This window comes from Ptychodera flava, chromosome 7 (genome assembly GCF_041260155.1).
Source record: "Ptychodera flava strain L36383 chromosome 7, AS_Pfla_20210202, whole genome shotgun sequence".
NCBI classification, from domain to species: domain Eukaryota; kingdom Metazoa; phylum Hemichordata; class Enteropneusta; family Ptychoderidae; genus Ptychodera; species Ptychodera flava.
The window spans coordinates 22295183-22309315 of NC_091934.1; the positions used below are offsets into that span (position 1 = coordinate 22295183).

The 14133-nt window shown below is 38.1% G+C and overlaps 1 protein-coding gene across 10 annotated transcripts in view; it reads left to right on the plus strand.

The window, feature by feature from the left end:
- The window catches only part of LOC139137033 (tumor protein 63-like), a 72188-nt gene that overhangs the window by 25607 nt on the left and 32448 nt on the right, over positions 1–14133 (plus strand). Inside the window, exon 1 of one of the 10 annotated variants that reach the window (XM_070704957.1) lies at positions 8232–8267. The exons of the other annotated variants lie outside the window; for them this stretch is intronic. Within the exon in view, the coding sequence (XP_070561058.1) occupies positions 8247–8267 (21 nt within the window). The 5' untranslated portion in view covers positions 8232–8246. Of the gene's footprint in view, positions 1–8231; positions 8268–14133 lie in introns of those variants that run through there. 10 annotated transcript variants of the gene reach the window in all.

Here is a 14133-nt window from a genome sequence, read left to right on the forward strand (position 1 = left end):
TCGCCGCCACTACCCGAAATTCTGACATCAAAGGTCGAGCAAGTAAAGTTGTTCGCGAAATGACAAAAGTGAAATTTGCCGCCTTTTGCCATTTCCTTTTGGATTTATTCGGACAGATAGCATCGCTGAGCCGGCTTTTACAGGCAAATGAAGTTATTCTACCTCAAGCCATCCATGGAGTGAGGTCATGTATCGCGACCGTGGAGTCCATGAAAACAGAGAATGTACTAAATGGTGCACTTGATCAGTTTCTCACCAGTACATGCATGAACACTGAACAGAGAGAGAATACGGACGACCGCGAGTGTGACAGCGAAAATGATGAGTCGGAAGAAATCACTTATCAAGACGTGCAGTTGAAGGGCAAACCAGCCCTAGTTAAGACACAACTGCAGAAGGCAATCGACGAAACGTGTGATACAACTGTTGCAGAACTGAAGCGAAGGTTTCAGAATTTGTTGGGTACGGTAAATGCGCAAGGAGCAGCGAAGGCAGTGGCATGTTTATCAGTGCTTTTCAATCATGATGCATGGCCGACACAGTGGAAAGTCTAATGGTGTATGGTCAACAAGAATTGGCTTTTCTTCTGGAATGGTTTGGTCCAATACTTGATAGAAATAGTTGTATTATTGTTGATGTGGCAGGTGAATGGCGGCAACTAAAGCTCTTGGTCTTCAATCAGTTTTTGGATAAATCACACATGGCATTGTTGAGTCTGATGTTGACAAAAGAACCATACCGCATAAATTTTCTGAATACACTACATTTGGTAGAGATAATGACAGCACTGCCTATTTCTATACCCCAGTGTGAAAAAGGGTTCTCTGCAAAAGATGAATTAAGACAGAAGCCCGCACTCGACTTCATCCAGAAACTGTGGGATACTTGGTTATACGTATCAGCTTGGAAGGTCCTGATGTCACTGAATTTGACCCCACTGTTTATGCAGAGTCTTGGTTAAGTTAAATGAATCTACGAGGGCAAGGCGGCCAAATGTAAAACAGTCGTGGCCTCAGAATATTGTCTGTGTTGATGATACTGCAGATATGGAACATGGAGATCTGAATGATTTTCTGTAGTGTGCATGCATGAGTAGTAATTCTGGACATGAACTCATGGAAACTGAACTGTTGAAGTTTTCTGACTTTTGTTTGAACAATGAACCAGATTCAGATAATCTTGATTAAGATGTCTACGCAGCAAATACAAGCTACTGGTATATTGTGTACATTCACAATAATGTTGTTTATTGAAGTAAAAGATTATCCAAGGCACAACAGGTTTATAATTGCTCCTTTATTTTGAACTTTAGGAGCATTTTGCTCCTAAATTTTGAAATTTAGGAGCATTTGGCTCCTGAATTTTAAAAATTAGAAGCATTGCTCCTTTGCAATGAAGTTAACTTCCTAGGCTGTAGCATTTTTGCATTCAAGCTCTAATTACCATTTCGTTTTAGATCAGTCCCACAATGCCAATGTCAGCTAGGGTGTTGTACTGAAATTTGGTAGCAAAAGTGGAAGTGTGAACTGAATAAAATCTGAATAAGATTTGTCACTGTAATGTACAATATCTGTAAATTTTTAATTTTTCTTTCTAGATGCGACTATAATAGTATTACTGCAGGAATGTAAAATAATCAAAGTGATCAAGTGTGAACCTTTGTGAGAAAACAATAATGGGAATTGGTATTGGAACGTTTATGATAGATTTTGGTAGGTGATGCCGCCCTCTAGTGGCGAGTCCTTTACATTCATCTGGCGGGCAAATTACACAAAGTAGTCATTGGCAACTGACATAGTTTTTTGGCCAACTTTCCTTTGTATGGCCTGATGTTTTGTATGAGTCACATTCCTTGATCTACATTTGCCATGCGAAACGTCTCCATGGATGCCAAAGAGAAAGGTGGTCGCAGGAAAGCAAAAGAAAACAGCTTTATGGTCAGTCATAAAGTTCGGAGTGTTCACATTCTGAATGACGATGGCAAGTCAGACTGTGTCTCAAAAGTTTGCTCTTTAAGTCCCTTTTTAGATGAGAATCATGAGTGCAGGGGTGTAACTTAATGTGAAAACTGAACCCTGGGTAAGAAAGTATGCAAATTAATTTGAATGACATGCAAAGTAACCTTTGGTATAAAGTAGAACACATTACATTGTTGATGTCTAATAAATAAAATGTTGCAGAAATTCCTAGATCTTGTGTAGAGATATGTGCTGTCAAATTTTCTTCATTTTCTTCACATTTTTTTGAAAAAGAAGGAAGTATTCAGTTCATGTATGAACTGAATGCTTAAATTTTTTTAACCCAGTTGTCTGGATTTTGTGCACTTTTAATGACTGCACACAAATTTGTGACCGTAGGTCAACCTGCTTTTAAAGGGGATTAAGAAAGTTTAACTGGGGCCTGTGTGAATTATGACTGAAAGTTTTGTTACATGCCAATGATGTTTGTCGTCACTGTATGGTTTAGTGACACATGCCAAACTATGGACAAAAGCCTATGGCCAATTCTGTGTTGCCAAGATAGAGTGTTAACTTCAGAGATGGTTGTGACAAATTTCTTGAGTTTTGAAGCGTAAAATTTGTGGTGTTTAAATTAATTTTGAAATTTCTTTTTTAATCTGTCAACAGGGGGCTTATTTTAAGCTCCTAGAGCAAGAAAAATGTTCACCATCTAAGTTTTTTAGAAATTGAAAATTTTGTTTTTCCCCATAGAGTTAACACAGAGGTGGCAACCATTTTGAATTTCAAATATCGGTAAATGTCAAGTAATTTATTTTCCTTGTTCCAAACTTTGCAAGGTGACCCCTAATTTTTAATTCACATTTCAAATTTTGGTATTCATACCAATGAGAGCGTATATTTATTCTTGATTTGGTGAGATTTTATTTTTAACAGAAATTTTTCATTAAAATTGGCAATGTTTTATACTCAAGCTTAAAATGTATTTTTTTTAACTTCACATTCTTATACTTCAAGCAGATATTTTATAGTAGCTGAGACAGCGCATATAGCCTCCTGTGAGAATGTGTCGTACATTGCTGTTTTTGTTTTCCACAAGAGGCACTTTTTCCCATAAAAAGAGCCAGACATACTCCGTGTGGTGTTTTGTACAAGTTAGTCTGTGCTGTCGTCCAGTTCACATCCTTTTGTCATGCATGTAGGTTACGGTGACATTGAGAACTTCAAAACGAATTTCTTCAACTAGCAAATTTGTTCTTTTTTGTAAAACCAAATAAACGAAGCATGCAGTGTTTGTCACTGTCAATTTACGTACGCCTTACCTTCCTTTCTAATTCAATTGTGCATTCCCAACACTTGGGGTTCTAAGTTTTATTTTTACAACATAAGATTTCTGAACACTCTCAGTCAATTTAGGGATTGGTTGAAATTGCCTTGGATGAGCACTGTGTGTCATTACAAAATATTAAAAATATTTATAATTCAAACTCCAAAGAATATTCTTATAATTTGCATAAAGCCAGGTGGCACCCATGCCACTGATGTTTTTCACATCACCTGGATTTGATAAGTACACAAGGAAAAGATGTATACTTTTTAGTTGGAGACCATTTGAACACATTTTCCTCTGTGTTTACTTTTTTGTGTGGACAGACAAATATTTATCAAATGAGATGCCAAAACAACATTAATTGCTGTACAACGATACACATATCCCAAGAGTGGCAATGGAGATACTTGTGGAACTCTGATGAAAGGGAGGGGGGGGGGGGGATGGTTAGGGGTGAGGAGATGTTTCTGCTGTTAAGCCCTTCCCACGACCAATGACCTTCAGATGTATCCAGAAACCACCTGGCGCACTGGTGGCTGTGTTTTTCTGTAGATCCTGATTTTGTAATATTCTGTCAGCCAGTTTCAATTGTCGTTTGATACCTCAGCCACACTTGAACTACTGACCAGGCGTGTCTCTGTGCATTTTGTAATGCGAGGCACTGTTTTATGCCCCAAAGTGAGACATAAAGGATGTGTTCATTTATCATTTCTGCTTTCTGACTAAAAGTGAAGCTGTTTGTAATGTTTGGCCACATCAAAGAGTGAAATAAGTTGTTTAGCTTGTGAACATGTAAAACTAAACCAGTGTAGACATTATATCCGAAATCAACTTTTTGTAAAATTAAAATTTGTCTGCCAACTCCACAGTAGGATTCAAAGCATGAACAAGAAAGCTGAGACTAGCGTCCCACACATACTCCACTATGTAAAGACAAGGTATACCTTCTTCCAATATCTTGCTGGGGCCTGTCACCTGCCAACCTGTGGCATATGCCAAGTCAGCAAAAACAGTATTGAGCCAAAATATGTTGCAGGGGTTTCACTAAGTTTTGAAACGGGGCCAAATGAAAATTACAGGCGGCCAAGCCGTACCAACGTCCAAGCATGAGGATGTTTGGATATGGCAGGGCCCCCCCCCCCCCCCCCCCCCCGACACGGTTCCAAATTAGCTATAATAACTCGACAAAACGGTACATCAATCACACATGATAACTTTATTAAAAAAAGTATTTGCATTTTTCAAACGATCAGAGACAACAGTATAGATAGCCTGAATCAAGGTGCCGCTACTTTCAAATCATGAATGACTGTTGTAAAAAAGTGTTCGTTTTATGTTGAAAGCATGGGTCCCTTCGGAAACCACACTCAAAAATGCATAGGAGATCATCTTTGACGCAAAGAGCATAGAAAATATGAATTCAGAGATGTATTTGGAGCCATCGATGTTGTTTTTTTGAAAGAATTATTGTGGCTTTTGGTGCGCGAAATCCGTCTCGAACTTGGCGATACATGTGTACAGTGGCTGGTAATTCAATTTCCCTACTTCCTGCATTGCCGTGTACAGTGTATGAAACCACAAACAACTGTGCTACAGCACGGTCTCTCCGGACCGTGGCTACAGCCTACCACTCAACGTCACAGTCTGCTAAAGTTTACACCTTCAATTTATTCTGTTTTGATATTTATATGCCCACAGAGTTGAAGCAAGTCAAACGTTTGGCTCTCAGTCATTAAAATCCAAGAACAAACGCGAACGTTGACTACATTGACAATGACAAGCAGGCCGTTGTTTAACACAATCCGCGGCCACGGATAGCTGTGGGCGATTGCTGATGCATTCAGAAGAAACCTTTCCTCAGAGATATTCATAAAACGCCGCATAAGTATCAAAATGATCTGAGAAATTGCCATCGACTGTACCCTTCTTAATCAGCCAACCCGTCTAACTGTTTCCATTTCGACCGAACTGAGTAACTTCAACCACGTATGGCCGACATTATGTTGCGTTACTGCACATGCTCAATGACCCCTAACCTCCAACCACCCTGTGTACGTTGTACAGATGGGTTCCGTGCTGTATAGCTGTACCAGTATCGCACGATACACGAGAGCGAACCAACGACCACAAAATTTTCACTGAAAACCTCGCAAAAGCGTTGAAAACAAGTAATTCAGCATGAAGGATACAGATCATTGTAAACTTTTACCGATATGCTGTATTTTTTACCAGCTATTCATTCCTGTAAGCGGCACAACAATTACATGATTTTCAGGTAATTACAGCCTACAGGCGGCCGTGATCGCCTTACAGCCGGCCATATGGCCGGTGGCCGGCTTTTAACGAAACCCCTGATGTTGGTGTACTGGGCATTTCTCCTGTACAAGAATGCTAGGCAATTGTGCCTAGCTTGGCGGTTGTAACTTCCTAAATATCGTCCCAAACACGGTGCAGATTGCTGGACATGTATAGACATTAGTGAATTTTACTGACTTGGCATGGGAATGGCCCCTGACTGCCAGATTCTTGGCACTGATAAAATCAACGCAGTTTCCACTGACTTGGCAGGAACAGGGTTCAAAGCAGTCTAAAAATGTGTAAGAATGCATAAAATTATGACCAGAAATGAGAAATTATCAACTGTAGAAAGGAGAAATTTAAGAAAAAAGTGTGATTTTTAGCTTGACTTATGGTATATCTACTTGATCGGTTGCTGGCATAGCTGTATTGATTAATCTGTCAACATTGAAAAAAGATTTATTGCATTTTCTGAACTGCTCTGGAAGTTCCACACGCCGATTTTTTCCCTTCCGATCCCAACCAAGAACAGCTGGCATGAGAAGCTTTCAATCAGATTAATTGAAAAACTGGATCAACCGTGTGCATGTTGTGTGCTGACATTTTTTCAATGACCTGTCCACAAGTTCCGGGCTCAGTGGCCAAAAAGCTTTGAATGGCGATGCACACGTCCTATTCAAGTTACAGCGGTTTTTGTGAAGTGTCCAATCCCCACCGAAATAACTTAATGCAGATCGCCCATAAAAAAAACCAAAAGATGTAGATTTTTGAAAACTGAAAATTCCAATATCTGTTTTGCAGATTCTGCCTTTTAGTGCAGTATTTTGTGAGATGTGCGTATACATTACGAGACAGCCAGATTTTTGTAGACTACACAAAACTTTGACGTGCTCCCAGACTATCCATCACTTTGTCTCAGAACTTGTCTCATGCGAGATGCTTTCACTGCTTGCTTGCCACAATAGAACCACTGCTGACTACTCTATCACTGTACTTTGTGTATAGTAATAGGCTTTCATGTGTGTGTTCGCAATTGAGCCACTACCCTTCGGCAGCCGCTGACAAGTTCATACTGCAAAAGGCCCTTTGGGATCGGTCACGTGCCTTTGTCTGCCTTCGTATTTACATAGTGTAATGGATGGAGACTTGCAGGGTCACATCGTGTCCATCCATTGTGTTTTTTTACAACCTTAATATTATTGACATGGGAAAGCAGCTGGACAGAGCAGGACAAAACAGATGTTTTGATCAAGAGGAATTAAAAATTAGTGTAAGGATATTTTCAACTTGTGAAAAAGACTTGCATTTATTGTCGTCAACTGAGAGAGCTGAGAAAGGGGCCTGTAGCCCACATTCCATCAGCGGTGATCAGCAACGTTGATTTTCTCCGGCGACAGTTCACAAATATTTCCAGTGTCATGAAAACCGCAAGTCAACAACAAGCAAAATCACACATTTTCGCAGGAATTTCTCGGCTCTTGATTTCCAAGAATGGACTTTAATTGCAGCAATTAAGTTGTCATGTTTTGAATGCTATGGTTTTAGGTGTAAAAATGATAATCATTTCAAGAAGCCAAATTTAGCCATATTTACTAAGTATGACAAGATTTTAGGCTCCTGTAGATAACTTGAAGCTGATTTTTACACCAGAATTAGTTAGAATTTATCTGAAAATGTTTTTTTAGCTCAGAAGTAGGCCCATTAAAAACTTCACTGTATTCACAAAAATTGCCACAGCTCAACTTCACCAATTTTTGTAGACATCCTTGCAAATCTAAAGGAAGTAATACAACAAGAGATTTTTTAATGAGTTGTTTCCATGCAAGAAAATGCCTGTTTGGGAGTTCAGCATCAATTCAAGTCGTATTGTGTGGTACAGACCAAGTTAAGCTTGGATTAGAGATGTCCCATGGTACAGGAGGCTATGGAAGTGGGAAAATAATGGAAGTTTCATTCTACAGGTCTGAGATTATGGAAGTCTTGAGGCTGGAATTATGACAAATGCCGCTGTTGTGTCGGCGATCAAACCATTGTGCTGACTTTTGCAAAGTTTTGAATCGATCCAAAAGTTTCTTGTTGGGCAGATGGAATCAGTGTGATGAGGCCAAGAATGGTCATCTTCTAGCCCAGTCAAGTTAAGTTTTTCCGAGGTTGCCCAAATAATTCCCTCCCAAATACGCAACTTATTGCCACCATACATGTATGATTATAACATACCTGATAATACTTGCCATTGACGTCTGTATGACGGTCTGGACCTCAGTATACATGCTAATTTGCATACTCTTTTTGTGTTCCATCCTAAACATGTTCGTACATTCCATAAACCATTCCATATCAATAACTGCATATTTTGGACCGTGCCATTGTTAAAAAAGGTTTGTTTCAGAGTGAGCAGAGGGGACTTCCAGTGATGTCTCCGTATTCATGCAATCAGTGCACTTTCACGCTGTCACTGCTTGGTCCCCATTGACCGAGTACCTTCAGCCGAGGTAGCGATGCAAATGAGCTTGATAAAATTAGAAAGACTGAATTTTGAAATGGCGATCGGCGAGAGCCTTTTATTTTTGTTGTGACTGTTATAACTTTTGTCGCTGCTTGTTGCCGTGAGAACAGGCCTACTTCCCTTGTTGATAGCTGCTATGGTTTCCATAGTAACCATGGATCCAGAACTGATTAAGGTTAGATCCTAATTTTTTCAGAAGAATTTCATGAAGGATAGGATGCAAGAAGTAGAATTTAGCAGTGTTGTCATACATACCCAGCATGCTGAGTGTATTATACAGTAAAAATAACAATGTCTGGGTTAACAGCCGTATGTGGTGCTGAACGATTCACTTTTAGCAAGCCAAACTATCATGCCAAGTTTCTTAAAATGTGCAAGTGACCGGTTTTGAACAATTTCATCACTCTGCATAGCATGGGGATATGACTAACTATCCGAGTGGTGAATCACTCTGTCAAAGGATAAAAAAATTCAATTGTGCTCATGTCTGTGCTGTTGTGAGTGACTGGGAATTTCTGATGTAACACCGGACTGTCAGCTGTCTACACAAGTACAATGGATAGAAAAGTTAAAATCACAAACTGCTTGGTGATTTCACCGAAAATTGTCACACTTAGACACCAAGTTCTGCTTTGATATCTTTTCCAGGCCATCAAATGTAGTTTATTTTTTGCCATATTGTTATGATGATTACACAAAACACTTTGTCATACTCGATAAAAGCTAATTTTTTTTTAGCATTTTCTGAAGTCAAATGTTTTAGAAGTAGCGTACAATTGCAAAGTTTAGATGTACAAGGATTTTATCCACACAGCTGGTAAGAATGGTGAAAAACTGTTTGTTTTTTACCAGTGACTGTTATTGAAGTTAGTAAGAAAACTGATTTCTAATGATATTACAGTTACACCATTATTATGCAAAAACAGATAATTGTTCAAATCATTACTACAAGACTTTTGGAAATTACAATCAGAGGAAAGGGAAAACTCGTATGTCAAGTTTTGTAACCAAAACAATTACGTATCTAGGGACCAAAATCTGTCAACAAGCTGCATCAATATCCCTTATCCTGTCAAGTTCAAATGTCACCATCAGGTCAAGTTGCCAAATAGAAAGTCCAATGAGCCGTAATATGTCACATATGTTGCACTTGAACAAAAAACTTGTCTGCCAACTCCACAGTAGTTGCACGGAAATTTTGGTGGGAAAAATTACTGCTGAAACTGTTGTGTCTAAATATTGAAATCAAGATAGTTACACAGTACGATGCAAAGCAATGTACAAGTTGGCAATTTGGTACAAATTGGTACACTGAAATTACTTTGATTTGATGTTCCTCTTTACAAGAATATGAAATCACAAGATTTCAGATATCACTGTTGTTCACAGTAGATCAATATCATAGTTTTAAGCAGCCAGTGATGCTGAGTTGTATATGTCAACAACCCATGCAAGGAATGGCTCGGACACTTTCATAGCGTGCTTCGTTTTAGCAGAGCCATGTATAATTATTTTTATGATAAAGATGATATCGATCATTGTGATGACGGTGATGGTTATTGTGGTGGCGATGATGATGATGATGATGATGATGATGGTTGTGGTGATGATGATGATGATGATGATGATGATGATGATGATGATGGTAGTGATGGTAATCACGATGATGATGATGATGATAATGACGTTTGTGATGATGACGACAACGATGATGATGATGATGATAGTGATGTCAGCGATGATGATACTTACCATAAGATGATATGATGGTGTTACTGAATGTAATGATGACATTTGTCATGATGATGATGATGATGATGATGATGACGATGATGATGATGTTGATGGAAGATGTCACTTAACCTATAAAGTTCAGATAAAACCTTGATGTTTCAATTACAACACTGCACAATATGACATTAATTTAATCCACACTGAATGTTACTAGTGTAAAATTCAGAGTACATTTCCTGTTCTCAGAAAACACTTTTGGTGATCAAGACAAATATATTTTGCATTAGCTGTTCAGTGTTTACACAATCACTTTCAAGAATCTGACACAACAAACTGAGACACATAAAGTCAAGAAGACAAGCTGATATTTGTTTTGTTTGTGTTTCCATGGAAGTTGAAAAGGCATATTTTCTTATACAACCTAGTACATTAGAGCAATGAAAACTGCGTCTTTACAAATATCTTCTTTTATGATGGCAGTCCACAAATATTGTGGCAAACGTTGATGAATTTCCTGGAGACTGTGAAGTACATGTAGGTGTATATAGCAAGGGTCACCATTTCCATGAACAAGTCTTGATTCAGGAAATGTACGTTATTCATCTCTGACATGAACATCTTGTAAGACATCATTTACCCGGTATGTCAAGTGTTCATTTTTAAGGCAACTATGACCGAAGTTCAACCGGACAAAAGTTTCGCTGCCTTTATTCCGGAAATATTTGATGTACTCGGAAGTTGCGCTGTCCTTTGTTTGAGGGATTGGACGTGAATACAAGGCACTGCCTTGGCTCTGTTGTGTTTCCGGAAGACCCATTGTCAAACAAATACAAAACTATTGTCCACCAGGCGATTTAAAGGTCCTAACAAAAGCATCGTAATAGCGGAGATTTAAACTCACATTTTTAGCAGTGAGGTTTTAAGATAGTTCTTTTCTGAAATAGGTTTCAACCAAGCTCGAGGGAGAAAGTTTCTCAGGATGAGAAAAGAGTCTTTAGTTTCTTCTCTGTCGATCTCATAGTGCGTGACTGGGTTTCAGAGATTGGCAAGTGAGCAATTAGCTAACTTTAGCCACCACAGTTATATAATTCCCTGTACATCTTGCTAATGACTCTGTGAAAAGCTCACATTCCTTCCGACAAAAAATTGCAGGTATGCTGACACCATGTAAGTTATTCTTTTCTAAGTTCCGGTAAAAAAAAAAGTTGGATGAAAAACTTACGACTCTTTGTCACACTGACAAGCGAGGCTTTCAGAAACACTGTGCTGTCTTTTCTGTGTGTTTGTTGTCCTGATTATTGTTGCTGCTACAAAGACAAACGTGAGATGGGGACACTGAAGTTTTGTGCGTAATCAATGAGTTCTGTTCTTGGAAGGTAGAATCTGTCATGACTTTAATGAAATTTGAAGATGGGATGTTAAAACAGAGGAGGAACTGATTAGGTTTTTAAAGTGCGTGAAAGAGTTTCACAGGAATTTTGTGTTGATGGGAATTTTTGTATCGCCTTGCACTCTTTTTTGTCATTTCTGTTTTATTTCCTTCTGTGAAGTCATGCATACGTAATCTGATTGTACCACTTCAGAGTTGTCAGGAGTTTAAATCATTATAGAAGAATGGCAAGGCGGAATTAGTGGTTTTTGTATCTGATACAAATCAGAGATGGACATTTATCACGTATCGAGACGGACAAAGCTGCTTGAGCAGAGCTTTAGAAAATATCCCAATTAAGTTTGTACACTTGCCTGTCCCTTGCGTGGGTGGACTGGACGTGAACCTTTGAGGCTTGTCCGTAGTAATCCTACGGGAAGACTTAACTGCAGAGCAAGATCACCCTTTTGATACATGTAGATGAAAAATATTCAAAGCTTCAACAAAAAGTCCTCAAGATCCGTACTCTTTTGGATGAAACAAATCATGATGAATAAAATGAAGTAAATGGTCAATGCATGACAACTTAAAAATATTATGATTTTCTTATATAAATCATGATTACCAATATTATTATTACAGAAGAGATACACTTGTGTATGACTCGTTTAGATTGTTCAAATTTTTTTAATGTGCCTATATGGCTGTGTTTGTATCCACAAATCTGATTGAACACAAAAGTTTAAAACTCTTGAAAATTTTTTATTTTCCTTAAAAAAATATGTCAGAAATATATGATTTACATATAGTTTGGGTTTGACTGCCCTGGCCAAATACAGTTTTCACATTAGCAATGTGTGTCCTCATTTCGTCTTGACAAAGATTAAAAAACACAAAACAAACAAACAAACAAAAAGGGGAAAAGCCTCACCACTCATCAAGTTATGTTTAGTTTGCAATTACACAGTAGTTAGACCGCTGTTACAGTACATGGAAATCAATGTTTTCACTGTCGTATGGAATTCAATACCAGAAGCTTTCACACACACTCAGGCCACTTCTAATAGCGTATGAAATTCTCATGCGTCTGTCTGGTCCTCATTGTTTGCCCGGCACTACGTACGTCCTTGTCAAATCTAACAGACCAGTGTATTACCCCAAGTATTTAAATATACATTGTAGTCTCCAGTCAGGCATAATATGCTGTTGATAGCTAGTGTTCCGGTTGTAATTAGATGTGTGGGTGTAGGGACAATTCACGCCACTGGATTGAACCTCATCTCCAGGGATAGAGGATGTTAACTTTCTGCTAGGGAGCCTCAGTTTAAAAGGCCATTTGCATGACAATAGCAGAGAGCGCATTACTGTAGGGACATCCATTCTAAGGAAACTGGGATATATATGTCTTTATTGCAGTACTGATCCTTTGGTATTGGGATTCTGGCTTTATCTCCCTTTTCATGATTAATATGTTTGATTTGTAGAAAATGGGAAAGGGGTAATGACATTAATTGTGAAAGGAGAAAAAAAAATAAAAAGTCCTAAGCAACAGAACAAAATATTATGTATTTTTGTAAAGATAAAAAAAATAGGATCTCAACCATTTACAAAAAAGTTTTCTCATATCTATATGGAAACAAATGCAAGAGCTTGTATAAAGTAAGTGTTTGGTTCCATGTTTATCTGTATTTTTTCACACATATTTATTGACTGTCTGTGTTTCTCGCTTTGTAAATGTTATTGTTTGTGCGCACATTAAGTCAGGGAGAAAGGTCATGACCTTTCTATGAAAAAACTTTATATGACTTTTGATGATTTTTTCACTGTTGCTGTTTTGTATGTTGTTTGCAATTTGTTGTTCTACTGAAATACCGACTCTTTTATCTTGCCAACACTGCGTCTGTATGTGTAAAATGCACTGTTGTTGTTTACTTGTCCGGAGTAGAATTCACTTGTCAACAATAATAATTCAGTTTACACTTGGGAGTAGAACCAGAAATTGTGGTGACATTAAAAATGGTGAAAAACATCAATGTTATGACTACTTGCCCTTCAACCCTTTTGAGTGCTGCAATTTTTCCCACCAAAATTTTAGTGCAACATTTTACCAGGTTTTACAAATTTTTGTGTCATTTTTTTCACAATTTTGGACCAAATGGACATCTAATTTCATAGGTTGCAGTATTTTATCAAACTTTTGCAAAAATTAGTAAAAACTTGACTGGAATATATATTTAATGAAGGCAACGGAAATTTACTTTACTGCTCAAGGGTTCAAATGACTTTTTACATTGGCTAAAATTAAACTGAAGTTGAAATCGTTGTCTAAAATTGTAATGTAATACTATTGTAACAGTTATCATTCACCCAGTGACTTCTGCTATTTCAAAAAGCTGTTTTCTCAGCACATCTTTAGAGGATGTGAATTTGCAGTCATGACATTCCAACATTCACTCAGACACCCCAAGATGCAAGCAAGAGACTGTACTACACTTCATTCACATGTCTGATGATTTTGAATGTGGTATCATGGATGTTGTATCATGTGCATGAGTTCACGCAAAACGTATATATCTACAGTGTGTGGCCAAATCTAAAATGAATTCAAGTGATGAACCGAGGTTGGCCCGATCATTTTAGTAGTTTGGAAGTGTCACTTAAATTCATGAGTATTTCAATCGAATAATCTAACTCTGGCCCTCCGTACTGCCCTTTGAATAATATTGTCTGCAAAGATGGCATATCTGTCTGTAGATAGGTTAATCCTAATGAGCGTTTGTATATACACAGGCCAAGTATTTGCATACACTTTTATTTCTCCTTGGATTCCAGTGTAGAGATAGTTAAACTCAAGTTTGTTTGGATAAGCATAGAATGAACTGAAAGGGGAGGTGGTTGAGGTGAAATTGATGAAAAAGTGAAAGAGACTGCTTCAGTA